This window comes from Vipera ursinii, assembly GCF_947247035.1.
Source record: "Vipera ursinii genome assembly, chromosome: 1".
NCBI lineage: Eukaryota > Metazoa > Chordata > Lepidosauria > Squamata > Viperidae > Vipera > Vipera ursinii.
The window spans coordinates 271,256,354-271,279,229 of NC_139512.1; the positions used below are offsets into that span (position 1 = coordinate 271,256,354).

At 37.8% G+C, this 22,876-nt stretch overlaps 1 protein-coding gene across 2 annotated transcripts in view; it reads left to right on the forward strand.

The window, feature by feature from the left end:
* Positions 1-22,876, forward strand: part of GRM1 (glutamate metabotropic receptor 1) — a gene marked incomplete at both ends in the record, with an annotated part of 190,087 nt that overhangs the window by 110,088 nt on the left and 57,123 nt on the right. For both annotated transcript variants that reach the window (XM_083348727.1, XM_083348728.1), the window contains one exon: positions 19,172-19,407. In XM_083348727.1, the coding sequence (XP_083204853.1) occupies positions 19,172-19,407 (236 nt within the window). The remainder of the gene's footprint in view (positions 1-19,171; positions 19,408-22,876) is intronic.

Below are 22,876 nucleotides of genomic sequence, written 5' to 3' on the forward strand. Positions count from 1 at the left end.
TTTGCTTGTCTAATATACATTCTAAGGTAAAGGTAAAGGTTCCCCCGCACATGCGTGCTAGTCGTTTCCGACTCTAGGGGCCGGTGCTCATCTCCGTTTCAAAGCCGAAGAGCCAGCGCTTGTCCAAGGACGTCTCCGTGGTCATGTGGCCGGCATGACTAGACGCCAAAGGCGCACGGAACGCTGTTACCTTCCCACCATAGTGGTCCCTATTTTTCTACTCGCATTTTTACGTGCTTTCGAACTGCTAGGTTGGCAGAAGCTGGGACGAGTAACAGGCGCTCACTCTGCTACGCGGCACTCGGGATTCGACCCGCCAAACTGCCGACCTTCTGATCGACAAGCTCAGCGTCCTAACCCACTGAGCCACCGAGTCCCTTTTAATATACATTCTACTTACCCAATATATGCATTCAGTGTGCCATAAATCTAGCAGACGCCCACCATGTCTTTTGGCTTTACTTCCATGCTAGATGATGATTGAATATATGGTTTATTCTGCGATAAAGTGTGGTGTGCTTTACTATCCTCTGGAGGCTGTCATTAAGGGAGGAATCTGGAAAGGTCTTGGCTTCTTTCTCTGCCAACTCTATTTTCTTTAACTGTTTTTCCAATCAGAGACATTTGGTAAAGATACTTATTCCTATCCATCTCTTGAAGAAGCAGTAATAGGCTAAGGATGGCAATCCCGAGGAGAATCAATGTTTCTCAGTGGAAGCAGCCACAGAAATCATATCTCATTATTTTTTAATGTGCTTGTGGGCCATAAACGTATTCTTTGTTTCATTACAATAGCGTTGCACCAGTTAATTAGATTGGGTGATTCCAGGTAAATAGAAAGACCTTCAATTAATTGATCCACTCTCTGGTGCCCACAGTTATTCTCATATCCACATTGTATATTAAGGATTCACTGCAGTTTTCTCATGAGACAGCTGGGCAAATCTTCTGTTCCTGTTATTGTATTGAAGAATTTTTTTCTGCCTTCATCTCAGCCCAGCTAAATCATCTTCATTCATTCCAGTAAATAATTAGGCTTATTCAAAAGAAAGGAAAGCCTCTTTCCTATTGCTATTATTTATTCTAACATTGTTTCATTGTCTTCCCAATAATGAGCAAAACCCGTCACTCTGAAAGTTCACATTGGAGCAACTAAGTAAACGTTGAGGTAGGCAGTTTCAGTATCCCACAACAACAAAACACATACACATTCGTTCTAAACATCCATAAAATTATCTAAAGCACAGATTTGGTAGGAGAGGAGGTTTGCTGATTAGCTATTATTGGGAACAACCAGCACATAAAACGGCACTTAGGAAGCTGTATGAATTGTCAGGAAAGAATTGTATCTTCCGGCTATATCTGGAATAATTCCCTGTAGACACTCCATATTTATATATGTACTTAAGGGAGTTGCAGATGAATAAGCTGAAGCATTTTTGTCAGAATACCTATATTATTCAATTATTGTCTGGCACATTCCTAAACCCAAGTGGGAGGGTAAATAAATATGCTGGTGGAAGTTTACCAATTTTATGGTGCACTACTTTCATATTACCAGTTAAGTGGCACCAGTGGAAATTATACTGGGCAGAAAAGAAACTCACTGGTGTCTTCATATGTTACACGATGCCATGGTTTAACTATGATTTGTTATATAAAATAATTAATGGATGGTCTCAGAAAATAGATCAATCCAAAGACAAACAGAACAAATGATGATTATTATGTGTGGGTAATCTATAGTTAGATTCATAGTGTAAGACTGGTGGAAGCTAAATTATTCAAGTTCTAATCAAATACCTAAGAATTTCTAAGGTAGGATCTAAGAATATAGGCAGTTCCAAGTAGGGTGAGGGATTTTTTTGTAAAATTACGAGTATTCGGGTTTCATAAATTCAATATTTCCAGATTTTGAGGAAGTCCTTTAGGTATTGCTCCAGGGGTTCCATTCTGGTATGACAATGTATTCCTTTTTCCATAAGCATTTCAGCTTTGATCTTTAATTCCCAGTATTTTGTAGTTTTTTGCCTAGCATCATCTACTATAGCAAGAACAATGTATTAGACAGTCCTTATTTTCAATAACCATTATATCTGGCAAGTTATGAACAAGAGGGCTATCTTTTTAAGATCTTAAAGTCCTATAAGATCTTAACACAATATTTTATTATTATTATATACACAAAAATGTGAAATCCCAGTTGCCATTTTTATCTAGTGTTGGCCTTCATAAGCATTGGATTCTTTTTCATCTTGAGAACCCAGAGTGTCATAATGTATTGGTATAATATATGTGTGGATCCAATTAGTATGATTGTTGTAATTGACAGTATAAATTTTTGTCAATGTATTTTTCTAAGTGCCATCCAAGATTTTTCGGAATGGCACCTAGTGTGCTGATAATCACTAGGACTACCACTAGGACTAGAGTTCAAGTGGTGCTCCAGATGCTTATTATTATTATTATTTTGATTTATATGGCCCCTCATCTCATTAAAGAGATCTAGGCTTAATGTGGTGCCTGGCTTCATGAAAGCCAGTATCTTAACTCCTAAGTCCTCATTAAAATTAAAATAAAAACGTTGCAGTGACCTGCTTCAATATGACATCTCAAATTACTCCACCTTGACGCCTCAAATCAGATAGGCCAGGTTAATTTGACCAGTCTCTTCACTCAAGTGGAAACGGGTCCACGTCCTTCTTTGAAGGTGCTGCAGTTGATTGTACTGTGCTGCAATCCACAGGGAAGCAGGGATTTAATCCAGAGTGCCACTTCAAAGCTTCATCACAATAGATAAAGCATCTTTCAAAGATTTGCATAACTGTAAGGTGAATATACAAAGGAAAGTGAAGCACTACCTACCACAGTGCTATTATATTTTCCTCACAATTGAGAGGAAATAATATGTATTCAAATTTTAGTATATTACTTATGAACTAACGTGGCCTGTTTGTATACACATTTCTTGTATCCAAAAATAAACTACAATTTATATTAGAAGTTTCCTTTGTGGGTTTCTAAGTCTTAACACAGGTGGATGTAACTGATGCATGCACATCATTGTGGTAGTATGGCTGTTTATTTTGTGGCACAGAATATGGTTAATGTTCTCTTCTGTATACTTGTCTATTGACAAGTTGCAATGAGACAGTTGAGTCTTCAACATGAATGAAGACAAATATACTGTAGGCATCCCAGGATAATGTTGCAGGATCCAATCTGTGTCGGTCACTGGGACAAGAGGTTTAGTCTTCCATGTTTTCGGGCTCATGCTGGGGCCCATCTTCAAGGAACTTCTCTCTCACCAGAATTTGTGGGTCTTCAACACTTGATGATTCCTTAGTTCAGTTGGTTTGCTATATAAAATAAGAAGGGACATTGCCTTTCCTCATATAACTCAGCCTTAATTGAGTTTGAAGTCTGAATTTTTTGCTTTCTTTTGAGCTCATCCCAAACAAATACAGTCTTAGATAAGAGATACTTTCTGAACAAACATTGAAGTGTTATCTACAGTTTTTCACAGGCACAGTGTGCACATATTTTTTTTGTAAAAGCAATTATACCTCAGCACTTACATAGTCTCTTCTCTCTAATCTTCTCAGAAATTGTTCACGCCCTGTATGATGTGACCTCAAATGCAGTGTGAAAATATCACAATTCACAGCTTAAAACCTCTCCAGGCTTCTTCCACTCAATAATTTCCTTATTGTTATAAATTAATAGCACACTCTGCAGCTCAACGGATGTAATTTTAGATCTGACTTATAAAACAATATGTGATTTATAAAATCAACCAAGAACTGTTGTTGATTTAAGAGGTAAAGAAGTCCTGATAGGGTTCCCTTCCATGATACCCTGGAAAACATCCTATCCCTTTTTTCATTTGGATGAAAGAAAGCAAAGCAGCGTCCATCCCAGAGATCATTTCCTGGAATGTCCAAGCCTGTCCCTCAAGATCTGATACTGGTGAAAAAGCATCAGGAGAAAGGGAAAATTTGCATTCATGAATTGCAATTCATTGTTATTTTTCAGGAAGGGAATACGTCTCGCTTTTCTGCAGCAATACTAGAGACATAAAAGAGCCTTGGTGGAGCAGTGGGCTAATGCCTCCTTAAGTAACACCAGCTGCCTGCAATTAGTGCAGGTTCGCATCCCACCAGGCTCAAGGTTGACTCAGCCTTCCATCCTTCCGAGGTAGGTAAAATGAGGACCCAGATTGTTGGGGGCAATTAAGCTGACTTTGTAATAATGCCGCTTGGGGGTGTGTGTGAAAGCCCTAATAAGCAGGCATATACATAGAATGAAGGCTACTGCTATGTTTGTAAGCCGCCCTGAGTCTTCGGAGAAGGGCGGGATATAAATGGAATTAAAATTAAAAAAAAATAACATGTACTAAATGAGGCAGTAGAATCCATTCTTTCAGTAGCAGAATCTAATGAAAAAAAAACGGACATATCTAAAGATGTTCAAAGATCTGCAATGAACGGAGATGAAAAAGACGTAGATAAGATACCCTTATGCTAGAGCAAAGAAGGCAATCCTCTGCAGCCAACCAAGTCCTACGCTTTAATTGGTGAACAAAACAGTCATGGCGTGAAAGAAGAGCCAGAGCAACAAGTATCCTTGTCCGGAATTTCAGAGGGTGCTTTAATGAAGCTCAGTAGGAGTGCCTCTTTCAAAGCCAGACACTTTATTGAAGCAGAGCATCTGTCTGAAGCTCCTTTCTATGGGAATGTAGTAATAGCCTAAAACAAGTGTGTCTGCTTTGATTCAAAGTGCCAGGGCTGAGTGGCTCAGCTCTCAGAGTGGAGATACACTTGAATCAGAGGGCTGCGAGGGTCCTGAGTGAAGCAACTCTTGTACGAATAGTACCATTTTGCAGAGACTTGGTGAAAGCCACAAATTAATAAGTGAACATTTAACTCCAATGAACAAATACATTAATAAATACTGTGAATGATGTGGATATTATAACTGAACATGTCTAACTCGTTTATCACAGATTTAGAAATCAGCCTTTCTCCATGTAGTTGAAAAGAAAAAAATATCCCACTGTTTTCAACAGATTTGGTTTTAATCCAACATGTGTAGGCTATATTGCTATAGTATATAATAATAATAATAATAATAATAATAATAATAATAATAATAATAATAATAATAATAACAACAACAACAACAACAAAGTTGGAAGGGATCTTGAAGGTCATCTAGTCCAACCCCCTGCTCAGGCAGGAAACCCTATACCATTTCAAACAAATGGCTGTCCAGTCTCTTCTTAAAAACTTCCAGTGTTGGAGTATTCACAACTTCTGGAGGCAGGTTGTATCATTGATTAATTGTTCTAACTGTCAGGAAATTTCTCCTTAATTCTAGGTTATTTTTCTCTTTGAATATTTTCCATCCATTGCTTCTTGTTCTGCCTTCAGGTGCTTTGGAGAATAGCTTGACTCTCTCTTCTTTGTGGCAGCCCCTGAGATATTGGACGCTGCTATCATGTCACCCCTCGTTCTTTCCTTCATTAAACTATTCATATCCAATTCCAGCAACCATTCCTTATATGTTTTAGCCTCCAGTCCCCTAATCATCTTTGTTGCTCTTCTCTGTATTCTTTCTAAAGTCTCAACATCTTTTTAACATTATGGTGACCAAAACTGGATGCAGTATTCCAAGTGTGGCCTTACCAAGGCATTGTAAAGTGGTATTAACACTTCACATGATCTTGATTCTATCCCTCTGTTAAGGCAGAATTATATTGGATCGTATAATTGTAGTATATTTATCTAACTTACACTATGCTGTAGCTCTTTACTGAGCCTGTCTTGCTAGTATCTGCATAATATTTGCACAATAATTTTAGCCAAGCTTTTCAACCAAAAATGTGGCTGTTAAATAACACACATGTGCTAAATCCATGAACAAAAGATATGCTAGATTAAACAAACAGCATATCATGGAGGCAGTACTAGTTCTGACTAAAGAAATAGAGTTAGAAAAAATTGAGAAGATTGTTCCAGGGGAAAGGGCGGACTGGATCTATGGTTATATATGACTAAGAAACCTCAGAAATTTAGTCTCTGCAACTGGATGGTCAGGCAAGAAATCAGTAGATTTAACAGTTGTAATACTGAGAGCTTTATACTGTGGAGCCAAAAAGTTGTGAGCTTGCTAAAGTCTAGCTCACAACTCCTAGGACTTTAACAGCTAATTTTACAAGTTGATATGATTGTAGGCTAGTAACTCTGAATCAAGAAATCCAAATAGTTTGCTCTAGAGTTTCATATACAGTGCTGATTTATCCAATCTTTTACACTTTATTGGCCTTTTATGCCTAGACCATTAATGCAATGCCTATTGTTCTCTTGGTGGTGATAACACCAGCAGCAGCAGCTAATGGTTATTTATCTTCATTTATAAAGCAAAATCCCCTTCATGGATTACTGCCTTGTCGTGGTGAAGGGGCTTATGCAATTCAATGAAGCTATGAGGTATGCCGTGCAGGGCCACCCAAGACAGACAAGTCATAGCAGAGAGTTCTGACAAAACGTGATCCACTGGAGAAGGAAATGGCAAACCACTCCAGTATCTTTGCCATGAAAACCCTATGGACAGTACCAAAAGGCAAAATGATATGACGCTGGAAGATGAGCCCCTCAGGTCGGAAGGCGTCCAATATGCTACTGGGGAAGAGCAGAGGGCTAGCACTAGTAGTGCCAGAAAGAATGAAGCGACTGGGCCAAAGCCGAAAGGACGCTCAGCTGTGGATGTGTCTGGTGGTGAAAGGAAAGTCCGATGCTGTAAAGATTTTTTCTCCATAGGAACCAAGCTAGACGTTGTCAAACAAGAGATGACAAGACTGAACATCGACATCTTAGGTATCAGCGAACTAAAATGAACAGGAATGGGTGATTTTAATTCAGATGACCATCAGGTATACTACTGTGGGCAAGATTCCCTCAGAAGAAATGGAGTAGCCTTCATAGTCAATAAAAGAGTAGGAAAAGCAATACTAGGATACAATCTCCAAAATGACAGAATGATCTCAGTTCGAATCCAAGGCAAACCATTCAATATCACAGTAGTCCAAGTCTATGCCCCAACCACTGGTGCTGAAGAGGATAAAATTGACCGGTTCTATGAAGCCCTACAGCACCTTATAGAACTAACACCAAAAAATGATGTCCTTATCATTATGGGGGATTGGAATGCTAAAGTAGGAAGCCAAAAGATAACTGGAATAACAGGCAAGTTTGGCCTTGGAGTACAAAATGAAGCAGGCCACAGGCTGATAGAATTCTGTCAAGAGAATACAATGGTCACAGCAAACACTCTTTTCCAACAACCCAAGAGACGGCTCTACACATGGACATCACCAGACGGTCAACACAGAAATCAGATTGACTATGTGGTCTGCAGCCAAAGATGGAGAAGCTCTATACAGTCTGTTAAAACAAGACCAGGAGCTGACTGTGGCTCAGACCATGAGCTTTTCATTGCAAAGTTTAGGCTTAAACTGAAGAAATTAGGGAAAAGCACTAGGCCACTCAGGTATGAATTAAATCATATCCCTGTTGAATATACAGTAGAGGTGACAAATAGATTTAAGGAATTACATCTGATAGACAGAGTGCCTGAAGAACTATGGACAGAGGTTTGCAACATTGTACAACAGGTAGCAACCAAAACCATCCCAAAGAAAAAGAAATGCAAGAAAGCAAAATGGCTGTCTGAGGAAGCTTTGCAAATAGCTGAGGAAAGGAGGGAAGTGAAAGGCAAGGGAAAAAAGGAAAGATGCGCCCAATTGAATGCAGAATTCCAGAGAATAGCTAGAAGAGATAAGAATGCCTTCTTAAATGAACAGTGCAAAGAAATAGAAGAAAACAATAGAATAGGGAGGACCAGAGATGAAGGGAACGTTTCATGAAAAAATGTGCATGATAAAGGACCAAAATGGCAGGGACCTAACAGAGGCAGAAGAGATTAAGAAGAGGTGGCAAAATTACACAGAAGAACTATACAAGAATGAGCTTAATGTCCCTGATAACCACGATGAGGTGGTCACTGACCTCGAGCTAGACATCCTAGATGTGAAGTGAAATGGGCCTTAGGAAAGCTGAGCAACAACAAAGCTAGTGGAGGTGACAGCATTCCAGCTGAGATATTCAAAATCTTAAAAGACGATGCAGTAAAAGTGCTACACTCAATTTGCCAGCAAATTTGGAAAACTCAGCAGTGGCCACAGGATTGGAAAAGATCAGTTTACATTCCAATTCCAAAGTAAGGCAGTGCCAAAGAATGTTCAAACTGTTGCACCATTGCACTCATTTCACATGCTAGTAAAGTTATGCTTAAAATCCTACAAGCTAGACTCCAGCAGTATGTGGATCGAGAACTACCAGAAGTACAGGTAGGATTTCAAAGAGACAGAGGAACTAGAGATCAAATTGCCAACATACACTGGATCATGGAGAAAGCTAGGGAGTTCCAGAAAAACATCTACTTCTGCTTCATTGACTATGCTAAAGCCTTTGATTGTGTGGATCACAACAAACTGTGGCAAGTTCTTAAAGAGATGGGCGTACCAGACCATCTTATTTGTCTCTTGAGAAACCTATATGCACTTCAAGAAGCAACATTGAGAACTGGACATGGAACCACTGATTGGTTCTTCCCAGTTGCAATGTATGGCAATGAAAGTTGGACCATAAGAAAGGCTGAGTGTCAAGGAATTGAGGCCTTTGAACTATGGTGCTGGAAAAGACTCCTGTGAGTCCCTTGGACTGCAAGGCGATCAAACCAGTCAGTCCTAGAGGAGATCAACCCTGACTGCTCTTTAGAAGGCCAGATCCTGAAGTTGAAACTCAAATACTTTGGCCACCTAATGAGAAGGAAGGACTCACTGGAAAAGAGCCTAATGCTGGGAAAGATTGAGGGCAATAGAAGAAGGGGATGACAGAGAATGAGGTGGCTGGATGGAGTCACTGAAGCAGTCGGCATGAGCTTAAATGGACTCCAGAAGATGGTAAAGGACAGGAAGGCCTGGAGGAACGTTGTCCATGGGGTCGCGATGGGTCGGACATGACTTTGCAGCTAACAACAACAACAATAAAGCAAAATAATAGCAATGGGTTGAATTAAAATTAGCTAAAATCTCATGGGGTAACCAAGTTCTACATGATGTATGATTTCTCATATAACATCTCATGAGATTTTATTAATTTTATTAGGGGTTTGTTTAATAATTTTAAAAATTGAGAGGATTACATAAATTGGATCCAACTTATGAAAAGACAGTTGATCCCAGTAACTACTGAGTTTTAATGGACAGATTTTAATTCCCTTAGGTGGCTATTACCATTTTTCTATATTGCTTCCTATTTCTCATTTTTGCTTGTTTTATCCTGCTTAGTTTTAGACTGGCAAGAGATTCAGTGCATTGCAGTAGTTTACAAATAATTGTAATAATTTTGAGTTTCTATGATATTCATAGAAAAGATAAAATTCAACATTTTAGATGTAATCTGACAACCACCTGTGGACATCTCTAATATACAAATGGATGTTTGAATATTAATTCATAATACATTTTTATTTATGCTTATTTGTCACCCAAAGTCAATATATAGTCAACTTGTAATTAATCAACTTTGAATAGCCATGGCTGTGTCCTCATCTTAAATGGAATCCCATTATCAAATATGTCTTCTGTGGAGCAGCTCACAGCTTGTAGCTCTGCTACTGAGGAGATTATTTTGAATAGCCTAAAATTGTAGTCCTAGCAGTTGGAAAAGGAGTAAATTGTGAGCAACTAGATGACAATATAATTTTCCAAATAGATAAATAAATACATTTTAAACAAAACACACTTTAGTGTTTAAAATGTAGTTTTTGTTTTCTGATACATTAGCAAATTCATTCTGGCATCGTCCATTTGGTCTGATATCTTATAGATCCTATTTGCCAATGTACTCACTTCCGTACACTGGCAGCACACAACCCATGATGTGGTACCAGGTTGATCAGGAAATGCTCATTTTTTCCTCCAAATTGCTACAAAACTTTTCTCTTTAGTTCCTGCCTTTTAAAAAATATTTATCCTTCTCTGAAGGGATTTTTTAAGAAAAAATTTTCAGTAGCAGAATGAGAGTTTGACTACAAGGATTAAAACCCAAAATGGCTACAAAGAAAAAGGGCAATTCTCAGTTGTATTCAAAATCCTCATGTTTCATTGATTTACACACAGACTGACTGCATATTTAAAATGCTTTTCCTTACTCAGTCAAATGAATGAACAAACATATGAATTTATTATGTGGAGAAGCCCAAGGATAGAATAACAAGATTTATCCTTCATGTGTTTTTTAAAAAAAAATTTCCTCAGGCTTCAACCATATGCGTAAATACAAATATGAGCATCTCGGGGGGGGGGAAGGGAATGACAAATTATGTATTGTGATGTGGCAATTCAAACTCTACATCTGTGTTGCAATAGTGCATACAAGGATCTAAGGAGCAGAGTTTGTTTCATGGCTTGTTTCATTATTTTAATGAAATCTTGGCAAGCCGTGGGCCTCTTGACATTTGCTTTGGGCAGCAAAGATATAGTGCAACATTTCCTTGTAGAATTCCCACCTGTCTGCATTAATAAAATATTAATTGTGTAAATATCCATTCTTACATAATCCACACAGCACCAACTTCACGTAAGAGAACAGTATGCACATTTTTGGAGAAACTCCCAAACTTGCCGAAGTACAAAGACAGCAATGCTTCTAGAAAGAAAGAGAATTCCAAGTCAGTATTCTGAAAGGATGTGTGAAGATTGAGAGGAGAATATGAATAGGAAAACAGGAACCATTTGTTCTTCAGTGGTGCTGTGTTCTTTCCAAAGTGGTGTATATGATTCAAGATGCAGGGACCTGATTCTCACATCAGAAAAAAGCTTTGTTTGCTTTTGGCTTAGCATATTGCATGAACCCAGCCAACAGTAGTTTATAAACCAGTGTTGTTGTTTTTCAGTACTCCATCATGATCAAGTCATGGCTTAGTGCAATAAAAGAACTCATTCACTGTACCACTAAGATTGTGATCAAATGTATCACATACATAATCAATAATTTATACACGAGTTTCTACACTTATTTTATTGGCATATATTCAACATATTTAAACTTATGTCTCTTTATGAGCTTTGTCTGGTTTTCAAAGGGGGGAAAGGAAAGGAAAGGAAAGGAAAGGAAAGGAAAGGAAAGGAAAGGAAAGGAAAGGAAAGGAAAGGAAAGGAAAGGAAAGGAAAGGAAAGGAAAGGAAAGGAAAGGAAAGGAAAGGAAAGGAAAGGAAAGGAAAGGAAAGGAAAGGAAAGGAAAGGTAAGGTAAGGTAGTGGTTATAAGATATTAATAACATATGAGAAAAAACTTTCTCAATAATGCAAACAGATGTGATACTTACTGCATGTACATATTAACAAATTGCAAGGAACTGTCCTTTCTATTAGTCCAGAAGTGAACATTCAGACTCCTCTTCATGTTTCCAGAAAAAATATTAATGAGAAAACAAATTATACTAATTAACATTCTATTAAATGTATAGAAGTGGAGAGTTATCTGCCTTGGGCACACTTGCATACAGTTTGGGTTGGGGGGAAAAATATTGTCATAGCTCAGGCATGCCAAACATGCCTCAGCGTACACCCTGGAGACCTACTAATATGCAACAGCCACTTTTACCAAGCGCTGAAGATGCTAGCTGAGCTATAGATTCTCATGGTAACAACTCCCAATGACACTAGTGTGATAAGCTGATAAAAAAGCATTATGCAAATATATGCAGCGCATATGGTACTTAACAATTCCTGAATAGATATTTACAAAATAGGCTATCTATCATAGCCTATAAGACTACATCTTGTATTTTTAAGGGTTTGAGGAAAAATCTGTAAGAAGGACTAATGCTCTGAAATGCCAACCTTTGATGTCATATTTCTCATCCCCCTGATTAATTCCATTAATTGCAAAATATGTCAGGAAATGTTTTGAAGGCAAGATTATGGAATGTTAGTAATCTTTTATTAAGCGGCACAAGGAAGCAGATTATGCATATCTATACAAGAATAAATTGCTCAGATCAGAAGCATATTTGTTTGATTCTTCATTTATTTTAATGTTCTGCGGCTTACAATAATTGTGTTAAGACGTTACCTCTGTGTTTTCATTGTGAACAATACTGCAGAGAGGGGGGAGACATATTGCATATTGCATTTCCTTCAGTAGTTCTTTGCCAATTACAGTAGTTGGTTACACAAAAAGTTAGTACTGCAATACTATTCCTATTTCCTAAATATCAAATTGGGCTTCCTATGTCATTCAGTAAACTAAGTAATAAGGAAACCATCAGTTAAACAAATCTTTCTTGTTTTTAACCTAAGTAGAAAAGGCTACTTAGTTTCTCACCAAGCCTGACTTTCTTCACTAGTAATTTCTTTAGGACAAAACCATATTTAAGTTTAAGTTTATTGAATTTATATACCGCCCTTTTCCCGTAGGACTCAGGGTGGTTTACAAAGTATTTAAAGACATCAATACAATACAAGAGTTAAAAACAGTTAAAATAATTAAATTTGATCCCTGAGGGGGGAAAAAAAACCTCTCAGCCTAGGTCTGAAAGCTCAAAGAGCCAGGTCTTCAGGTCCTGGTGGAATGACCGAAGGTCAGGGGCAGTCCTAAGCTCCACGGGCAGCTGGTTCCACAGGGTGTTATCCGCCGGCAGTCTTTTACAGGCGGCACCCTGAGAAGGCCCTCCAAGTGGAAGTGCACAGGACAAAGGGAACTTGATGCCAGCAGTAGGTGTTCATTCAAATATTTAGCCACATGGATAGAGATTACTGATTTCACAATGACCTTTTCGGAGTATGCCTTGGTTTTACAGATTCAGGCATCCCATAAATTTAAAAAATGATACCTGAAACTAAGCTATAGTCACTCTCTGTGTGATAAATGAAACCTGGTCTGAAGGCTTATAAATAAGAGAGAAATGTAAGGGTTGCCTTTTTTGCAGCATTATATGGTGAAGCAGACCAGCTGCAGGTTAGGGAAGTAGTTATTTATTCAACCTCATATTTATTCAGCCTGTATATTTCTTCCTCCAATTTTAAAACCGCATTCATCTTCTTTCAGTCTGGCTTCCTTTAATATATATTCATATTGAGGGAAGCTGGATTGGAGGAAGATGAATGTGGTTTTTAAAATTGGAGGAAAAAATATCAATAACCTGTGCAATGCTAATGACACCACTCTTGTAGCTGAAAATGCAAAGCCGCAGCATAAAAGTCAAGAAGCACAGTGATAAAATGGGACTAAAATGAAATATAACTGGCAATGAAAACAAAGTAATGACAACAGGTATAACAACCAGCCTCAGCGTTAACAATGAAAATATTGAAGTGACGGACAGTTTTTATCTTTTTGAATCAACCACCAACCAGTGAAGGAACAAGTAATCAAGAAATATGTCACAGACCAGCATGTGGTAGAGCAGCCATGATGTATCAAAAATAGACAAAATAGGAATAATACACCAAATAACACACAAAGTTTGTCAACATTAGTTTAGAGAATAAAAAAAGCAGAAGACTAGAAGAATGCATTCCTAAGCACCAACTAGTAATCCAAAATCATGATGTTATATCACTACTATCCCTCCATATAATAATCTAGGATATAACTTCAACAGTGAAACAGCAAAATTTTTACAAGAAGTCAGATTGGTAAATGCAAAGCGATTTTTTTTTGAAAAAATGGCACTCTTATCTATGTTAACCATGATAACACATGTCACCCTCTATCTATGGATCTATCAAAAGATAAACCCAAATAGTTTGTTGGCATGGACTTTAATGGCTATCCATGAAACTCTGCCACCCAAACATGTGCATAACTAATACAATAAAAAAATGTACACAATTTTGGTCAACCAATGAACTGTGTCTCCCCACATCTCCTGCCTTGATGTTAGCCTAGCGGACCAGATCAGAAAATCAACCCCACAGAAAAAATAGAACTACATTTTATGGAGATAGGCAATAATAGCAGACTTTTGCACGGCTGGTTGTGCTTTACCTCTTGTCTTTCTCATACTCAAGTGAATCAGGGAGGCATTTGTCTGAACTATTTCTGAATTTATTTATTATATTTATATGCTGCCTGTCTCCATTTCCAAAGTGGCTCTGGATGGCTGACTGGGGCTTAAAGTAATGCCTAAGTAATAGTTCATGCATATTTCAATCAAGGTCATTTCACTTACACTCTACAGTTGCTTTGTACAACAGTGAAAAATTTGTAATCCTAAAACCCAACCAAAGAATTCTAATAATAAAGTACACCAATTCTGAGCTGTGTATACTGCCTACTATCAAGACTATATTTATTTTAAAGCCCTGACCATGAGAGCTTAAAGAGGCAGGTGTGCGTGGATTAATCCATTTTCCAAATCATTAGATGTATTCAGCATTCACTCTCTGATCTTTGTAATGTCTTGTCTGCTTCCCACTTCTTTACATAAAAGCATCACTGCTATTGAGGTATGTGATATGCTTATGCTTAACAGGGCTTGAAAATATGCCCCCATATACAAGGATGAGCACTTTTCTTAAGAGCTATACACATTTGACTCCTCTTATTGTAACACTTTAATAATCCTCTTCACTATTATGCCTGAATTCTATGGTGATTTGACATTATTAATCTGCCTTGTGCCACAATTTCCATTTCAGCACCTGACAGTCTTTCAGACAAAAATGTGTATGGTTGTTACATGATCAGTTCATCAATTTAAGATTTGGAATTAAGACGAGGATTCATAAAAGTTAATAGCAATTGGCAAAATGTAGCTATATTAACCCTTCCCTATGAACAAAGAGCAGACATAACAACTAGGGAATAAAATTAAATGCAACATCAAATCCTTATTTGATACTACACGGTGCAAAAACTATGCATAGGTAATTTATCTGCTGCAGTAGTTGATAATCCAAAGAAACTGTTACATTTGGGGAATTCTCTTCTAATCAAGCCAAGGACAAGGAACTGTTCTCCATTCCTGTACTTTTGTTGACAACAATAACACACTGTATTGTCTCCTTCTGGAATAGTTTTTTCTACTTTCAATAGCCTACAGTTATAGAATCCCCATGTTGTCTCTCATATAAAATGTAAAGGTTCCCCCGCACACGTGTGCTAGTCGTTTCCAACTCTAGGGGCCAGTGCTCATCTCCGTTTCAAAGTCAAAGAGCCAGTGTTTGTCCGAGGACGTCTCCGTGGTCATGTGGCCGGCATGACTAGACGCCAAAGGCGCACGGAACGCTGTTACCTCCCCACCGTAGTGGTCCCTATTTTTCTACTTGCATTTTTACGTGCTTTCGAACTGCTAGGTTGGCAGAAGCTGGGAGGAGTAACTGGCGCTCACTCTGTTACGCGGCACTCGGGATTCGACCCGCCAAACTGCCGACCTTCTGATCGACAAGCTCAGCGTCCTAACCCACTGAGCCACGGTGTCCCTATCCATATAAATAATAGCCAGGTATAACCCAGAGTTTCTAAAATCAACCACTGGATGCTGGATGCGGCCACCTAGTTGTCTGTCATGATCCAACTTTCATATTGACTCTTCCCTAAACTATGAACAGCAGTAAAGAATTAGGACATTATGCTAAGTCACCAATTGTGTTTTATGACCTAGAATGAATCAATTTACACAGCAAGCACTAAGCCCCCAAATATGATATGGAGTTCTGTGTTTAGCATTTGAAGCTAAAAAAGAATCCCCTTGGGATGCCTTTAATTCAAAGGAATGATGTCAGTGGGTAACATCCCAGGTGAATCCCAAGGAAGAGAAAAGTCTTTTCTTTTTGGACTGCTTCTCCTTGTGTGACCTGTTCCAGGAAAAGAAGACAGCTGTTGCCATAGTTGTGCAACATTAAGCAACCAAATTAGAGCTGCTTAGAGAAAACTAGCAGCCATCCTGATTGTCCCAAACACAACAGTCAGTTCTCTCTCTCTCTCTTATAAAACAACAGATTTTTTTCATTGTTGCATGTAAGTTAACTAAGTCAGAGCGAAACTACAAAATGAACAGTGTATCAGTTAAAAGGGGATTAATGAGTTCTGTCTGACTTTTTCTACTTGGCATGCTTAAGGCAAATATTTAGAATTTAAAATATTTTAATGATAAATAACTATCTATAATTTTACTTGCTATTTGGGGAATCATTCAGAATCTTGTACCTGATAATAGGAGTTGCCTTCGGGATGGATATCCCCTTTTAAACTATGAGTCTACTATGTGTCTAAAATGTAGTAAGCTGCTTCTCATAAAAGAAATGAAGGCTATTTGAACAAAAAAGCTACGCATCTATTTTATATAAAATTTGCCATATTTATTTTACTGATAAGACGATCCTATGTCTGCAGATTTCACCCAGGTTTTTTTCTCCCAGAACTTAAACAATATAGCCCTTTGTTAATTTCCCCATTGGTACAATAGGTTTGGATTTTCAGAAGCAAATTAGAAAAAAAATACACTCAGCAAAGTGGTCCAACATGAATTGAACTTGAATTTGGAAAGCCTTGATTCAGAGTCATGTCTTAGTATCATTACATTATCTTGGACAGCAATCATCATAGCTTGTTTGGGTTTAGTTTAGAATGGTATGGGAAATCAGGAAGATATTTCTTTCTTGATGTTATTGCTGTGATTATTGTACCCTGAGGGCCTTAATGTTACGCTGTTATAGAATGGAATGGCATGGAATGGAGCGGAGCGGAGTGGAGTGGAATGGAGTAGAGTAGAGTAGAATAGAGTATAACAGAACAGAACACAATAGAGCTGGAAGGGACCTTGGAGGTCTTCTAGTCCAGCCCCCCCCGGCTCAAGCAGGAGAACCAATACTATCTCAGACCACATATTATGGCTAATCCATACAAACTAAAATTTAGTCCTAAGTGTATTTCAACTCCCAGAATTCTCCCAGCCAACAGGGGTTTCTGGGAGCTGAAGTCCACACAGCTTAAAGTTGCAAAGGTTGAGAAACCCTGTTGTATGCTATAAGTCTGTAAGAAAGACTATAGGGCCATAGTCTGGTAGGAAATTTCATTTTCCCAGAATCCTTTAAATGAGTATTCTTTAAATCCTTGACTATAATTTTCTAGTGATGCAGATACAAGGTGCTGGAGTCACAGAATCTCCACAGCCTTGTCTGTGCTTTAAGAAACAGTTCATATCTTTCCGATGTTCTGCCTACATGGAATTATTTTTGTGCTTTAAGGTTAATACTGTAGGTACTCCTTCCAAGGAATCTGTGTACTTTTTTTCTTTCTTGAATATCTTGAACAATCTTTGAAAACAGCTTCAGGTCAGATATGTAAATTCTTTATGCTAAGTCTCATTGATTTTTGTAGCCTGCTTGGCTTTTGTGAGAAGCCAGTGCATTAAGCTTTTTCTGTGGCAGAAAGAGCTGCTGGTATCATTCTAGATGGCAGCAGACACTTTATTAGATGCCAGCTTAGTCTGTTTTTCTGGTGACATGACCACACATATTAAAAATTAAATGCAGTCTGACTTGCATTTGCACTTAAAACTGCAAGCTATGAGTCTTTTTAAGACAAGCCGGTGCCAATGTTCATGAATAGCTGGTGGGCTTTCTTTCAACGATCCTGCTGGCTATCCTGAACAATTTTGTTAGGTTTTTCCCCCATCCTATCATATTAGGATATACTCAAATTTACAGTCCTCTGGGTTAAATTGTCTGATCAGCTTCAGAAACTGTGCTAGCTAGGCACAAATACTGTACATTGCTAATATCTTTTTATTGATTATGTGGCATCAAGTCGGTGTTAATTGCTAGCAACCACATAGACAGACTTTCTCCATGACAATTTGTTCCTAACTGGTCCTTTACATCTTTCAACAAGGCATTCATCACCATTCTGAGTACATCCACCTTGCTGCTGATCATCCTCTTCCTCTCTTACCCTTTATCAACCATTTTATATTCACTATCCATGTGATTTTTTCTGACAAAATCGCAGGAGTGGCTTGCCATTGCCTCCTCCCACACAGTGTGAATGGATGCCTCCACCTTGTCACTGTCTCTGGCATCTTCTTGTACGTCACTACTGTTCAATATTACTACTTGCTTGCTTTAGCTGGACAGCTGAGATAACCTTCATTTTCCTGGGTGACCCTGCTGGGAATAGGTATCCTTGGTGTACAATTCCAGTATTCTTCACTCACCCCTGTTCCCACCTTGATAAGATAGCACAGCAAGATTCGGGAGACAGTTATTGCTACAACAAATAATAATAATAGACACCATATTGATAATTTGGGGAAACAAGAAACTTTTGCTGTTTTTCCCTCTCTTCTGCAGTTAGTTTTTAATAATAATAACAACAACAACAACAACAACAACAACAACAATAATAATAATAATAATAATAATAATAATAATAATAATAATAATAATAATAATAATAATAGAGTTAGAAGGGACCTTGGAGGTCTCCTAGTCCAACCCCCTGCTCAGGCAGGAAACCCTATACCATTTCAGACAAATGGTTGTCCAGTCTCTTCTTAAAAACTTGTTGGAGCATTCACCACTTCTGGAGGCAGGTTGTTCCACTGATTCCACTGATACTAACTTTTATTCTCCCCACAAAGACAACTCAGCAGTACCCTGCGGCCATTGAGTAATCGGAATGCTATTTCCCAGTATAAAAGTTTGCTTCTGTAAAAAGAGTATTTGGGAATGCTGATTTTTGGATTCCTCAAGTCGAGAGTCTTCTATTACCCCCCCCACCTTAGTTTTGATGATGCTATTTTTCTAGGACAGTGAAAAATTAGAGTGGGGTGGGGGAGAACAAATGTGTAGCTATAGTAGCTGTACCCTCTGAAGCGATACAATAGCAGCTCTACCCTCTGAAGTGATACAATACTTAAGATATTATTGGAGGAAGAAATAAATGTTAAATAATGCAGCGATGAGAAAGGGGTGGTAAAGTATAATCATGTTTTTCTTTATATTGCCTTTTAATGCATTAAACAGCTTCTACTTAAATACCGTACTGTACGATTTGGATATACGCTTTGACCTGACTGTAGCTTTTTGTCTTCTAGTGATGGATGGGCAGATAGAGATGAAGTCATTGAAGGTTATGAAGCTGAAGCAAGTGGAGGCATCACAATTAAGCTGCAATCTCCAGATGTCTTATCATTTGATGATTACTTTTTGAAAATAAAACTGGAGACCAACAAAAGGAATCCTTGGTTCCCTGAGTTTTGGCAACATCGTTTCCAGTGCCGCCTGCCAGGTCATCCTCTAGAGAACCCCAACTTTCAAAAGAATTGCACTGGTAAACATTTAAATACGTTTCTTGTCTGAACAAGTTTTTGTTACCTTCATCAGCTAACTTCCTTGCCTTACTTTTCCAACTAAGTTGAATAAAAACATTGATGGAGGTATGGAACAAGCCCCACAATTCAATGTTGTTGTGGCTGTCAGCATGGTGCTGTGTTATTAGACAGCCTCCAGTTTGCCACTGGTACTTTGATGAATAAATGAGTCAGTGAGTGAATGAATGAGTTCAGATCCTTGCATTCTAGGGGTGAATGTTCAAAGATGGTACATAATAATACCTGGTGTATTTAGATGTCCCCTGGCTCTGTGCTTAAGCAATTCTTAATTGCTTTTTTTCTTTCTGCTGTGCTGAAGCAGAGGTTTTTGACTGATTCTGAATTGAATTTGTAGGTGGCAAAAAAATAGAATAAAGGCTCAGTATGATTGCTTAGCAAAGCTTTGGACTTTTTTCTTTTCTTTTGGAGTTTCACGTATGATGTTAAAATGCTTTTGAGCATCTTATATGCAGTTCGCGTTCACACTGATAAGTAGCACTGAAAGTGATAAAAGTATTCAAAAATTAGCTGTATAGTGTGACCAAGACTTTACTGGTACATCACAAAGTGAAAACAAAAAAACTACTGTTGCTATGGCGCAGTAATATGCCAACAATGTGATAAGATTCTAAAGACTAAGTCTTTGTAGCTGGCAACCAACATAAATGAGTATTAACATTATTGTTCTTTAGAAGTAATTTGTATGAAATGCCACAATCTACTCCTTACACTGAAGTTAGAAACTTCTATTTCTATTAGCTGCAAATTGAAATTTATACCTCCATTTTAGATTATCAAAAGGAATTATCTGGAATTCTTTCAGATCATCAGCTTCATACCATGAATGAGCTAATATGTTCATCAACTCCTGCAGAGCATTTAACATGCATCTTCCTGGATTACAATCCATGATTTTTGGTGGTACAGTGATGAAAATTGTGTTTTAATCAGCATGTAAATAAGGATTAGGCTGGTTCAGTCAGCATGTAAGTCCTAACACAAGGGGGGCTTTGGCCTAAGTTGCCATTCCTGCCCTAGACAAACCTAATAGTTTGTTTAAACAGTCAGTGTAGCAGAAAAAGCAAAGTGGAAATAAATGGGATGTACACCCAGGAATATAAGAATATAAAAGATTTAGGTATAAGCCAAGGGCACTCTGTTTCCCCATTTACCAATGCATCTCGGGGATGCATTCACATAAATCATGAGGGCAATGGCATCTTCCTGATTTTGACAGTATGTTGCTTAAAAATATGATATTAATATATATCCATCATGTTTCCAAGCAATAGGGAAGAATGAGACTGCAAAGATGTATGAGAGACTATTATCCCAGCACACAGGAAATTTCTGTTGTGGCTGTGTGTTTTTTGTTCTGTTATTTTGTGAGTTGCACAGGATTATGATTCATAATAAGAGCTGCTATATAAACAAATCAACTAAGATATACTGATAAACATATCTTCTATGGATTTATCTAATTGCCCCTTAAAGGTGAGCATGTTGATAAAAATCACTAGCTGGGAAGTACTTCCTTTATCTGTCCCAAATACTCCACAATTTAACTTCATACAAATGAGTTTTCCCTATCTAAAATCTCTCATGCATATGTTTATATGCCTAAGTCATGTTCTTCTCCCATACCATTTGTTTATGTTAAAAAGCCTCAAACCTTTTCTCCAAAGGAAGCTACTCTGCTTGCTCTAATGTTTGTTGATTTTTATTTTTATTTTTACATTTTGCTATTCCTACAATTCTGTCATGGTCTATATCTCACATCATGTTCTAATACAAATTAAATTGATTAATAATAAAAATACTCAAATAAAAAGGATGTAGATTTTATTTCGGTAATTTCAGTGTGCATGCTAATCAAGCATCATAGTGTTACTGTTCAATCTTTTCACTAAGTGAAGTTGAAGAAATATGCAGGCCTGAAGAAAAGGGCATTTTTCATTTTTCCTCCCCACTGCTCAGTGTGGCTTACACTGATTTTTGGTTATGAGGTTATAGTTTTCATTGAAAAAGAATTCATCCCTTCTTGAAGTTTGCTTGACTTCACTGAGTTCAGCTTGTAGTCACAGTTGACTGGATAAGTGTCATTGTGACCTAATAATTGATTATATATTATTTCTGCATATTGTTCCTGGTTTCTTCTCAGATTATTGTTGCAGACAAAAAATGGGGATAGGCATTTAGAAAAAATAACTGGCACAACAAAATATTAGATGAAAATGTATTTGAAGATTTTTTTTAAAAAAAACTAACAATTTGTGGGAAATATTTTACATCCAAAGTTTGGTAGAGAAACAGTACAGATATTTAATACTGAAAAAATGTATTTTAAGAGCAGATGCTACAGACAATACATGAATAAATACAGAACATAGTAAGTCAGGTTAACCTGTGAGAATAGCTCCAGTTCTCTGGGCAAGTGTAGACCAAGTTCTCGAATGGGAGACCACTAACAGTCCAATAGAAGATCTCTAATAAATTACATAATAAATAAAAGGGGTCTAATAAACCCCTTTCTTAGAGGAGATGAAAAGAGAAGTAGAATGGCTGATGATATACCCATTATTAAAACCATTAATGCTAACTGCAACATGCAGGATTTCAAGTTCAGGACTAAGGACAGTTCCAGTAGTATATTTCACTCAGTTTCTATGGAGATTCTCAGTCATCCAGGTAATAGTTGCCTCAAATGTCTTCTTCTTCTTCTTCTTCTTCTTCTTCTTCTTCTTCTTCTTCTTCTTCTTCTTCTTCTTCTTCTTCTTCTTCCTCCTCCTCCTCCTCCTCCTCCTTCTTCTTCTTGCAACTGGGCTGTTTTTGAGGAAGAAGAAGACATTTCACTTCTCATCCAAGAAATCAAGAAATTTCATCAGTTGATTTTCACCCAATAATCCTAATTGATTATTGAAAGTTATTTCAATAGCACTGGTTTTATTTATTTTATTATATGGTCCCGTATGCAGTTTAAATAGTAGTTCTGTAATTATGGTAAAGACAAATTACCCTACTACTAACTTCCACCCCTTCTTCATGGAATGCAATTATACAGTTGAGTGCCCCAATAGGCAATTTACTGAAGACCTGAAGCTTGGTGGGGGATGTTCCACAGGGTTTTCAGGATTACACTCTCTGAAATCCTTCCCGCTGGTTCAGATGGCAGTGTATTTTCCTGGGATATTTGCATGAATACAAAGATCCATTATGGATACTCTCATCTGACAGGGAGCAGGGATCGCCTTTTTTTCCCTCTCCAGGCTGTTGCCAGCAGTTTTGCAAGATGTTTCAAAAAGAGAAAAACTTAACAGGAAATTATTATCAGCTTGCCTTTATATCTATTCAAGACCTTTGTAAAACATTTGCCTGGAAACAAGATACTAGAATAAATGAACCTTGTGGCTTTTTCCCACTAAGACTATT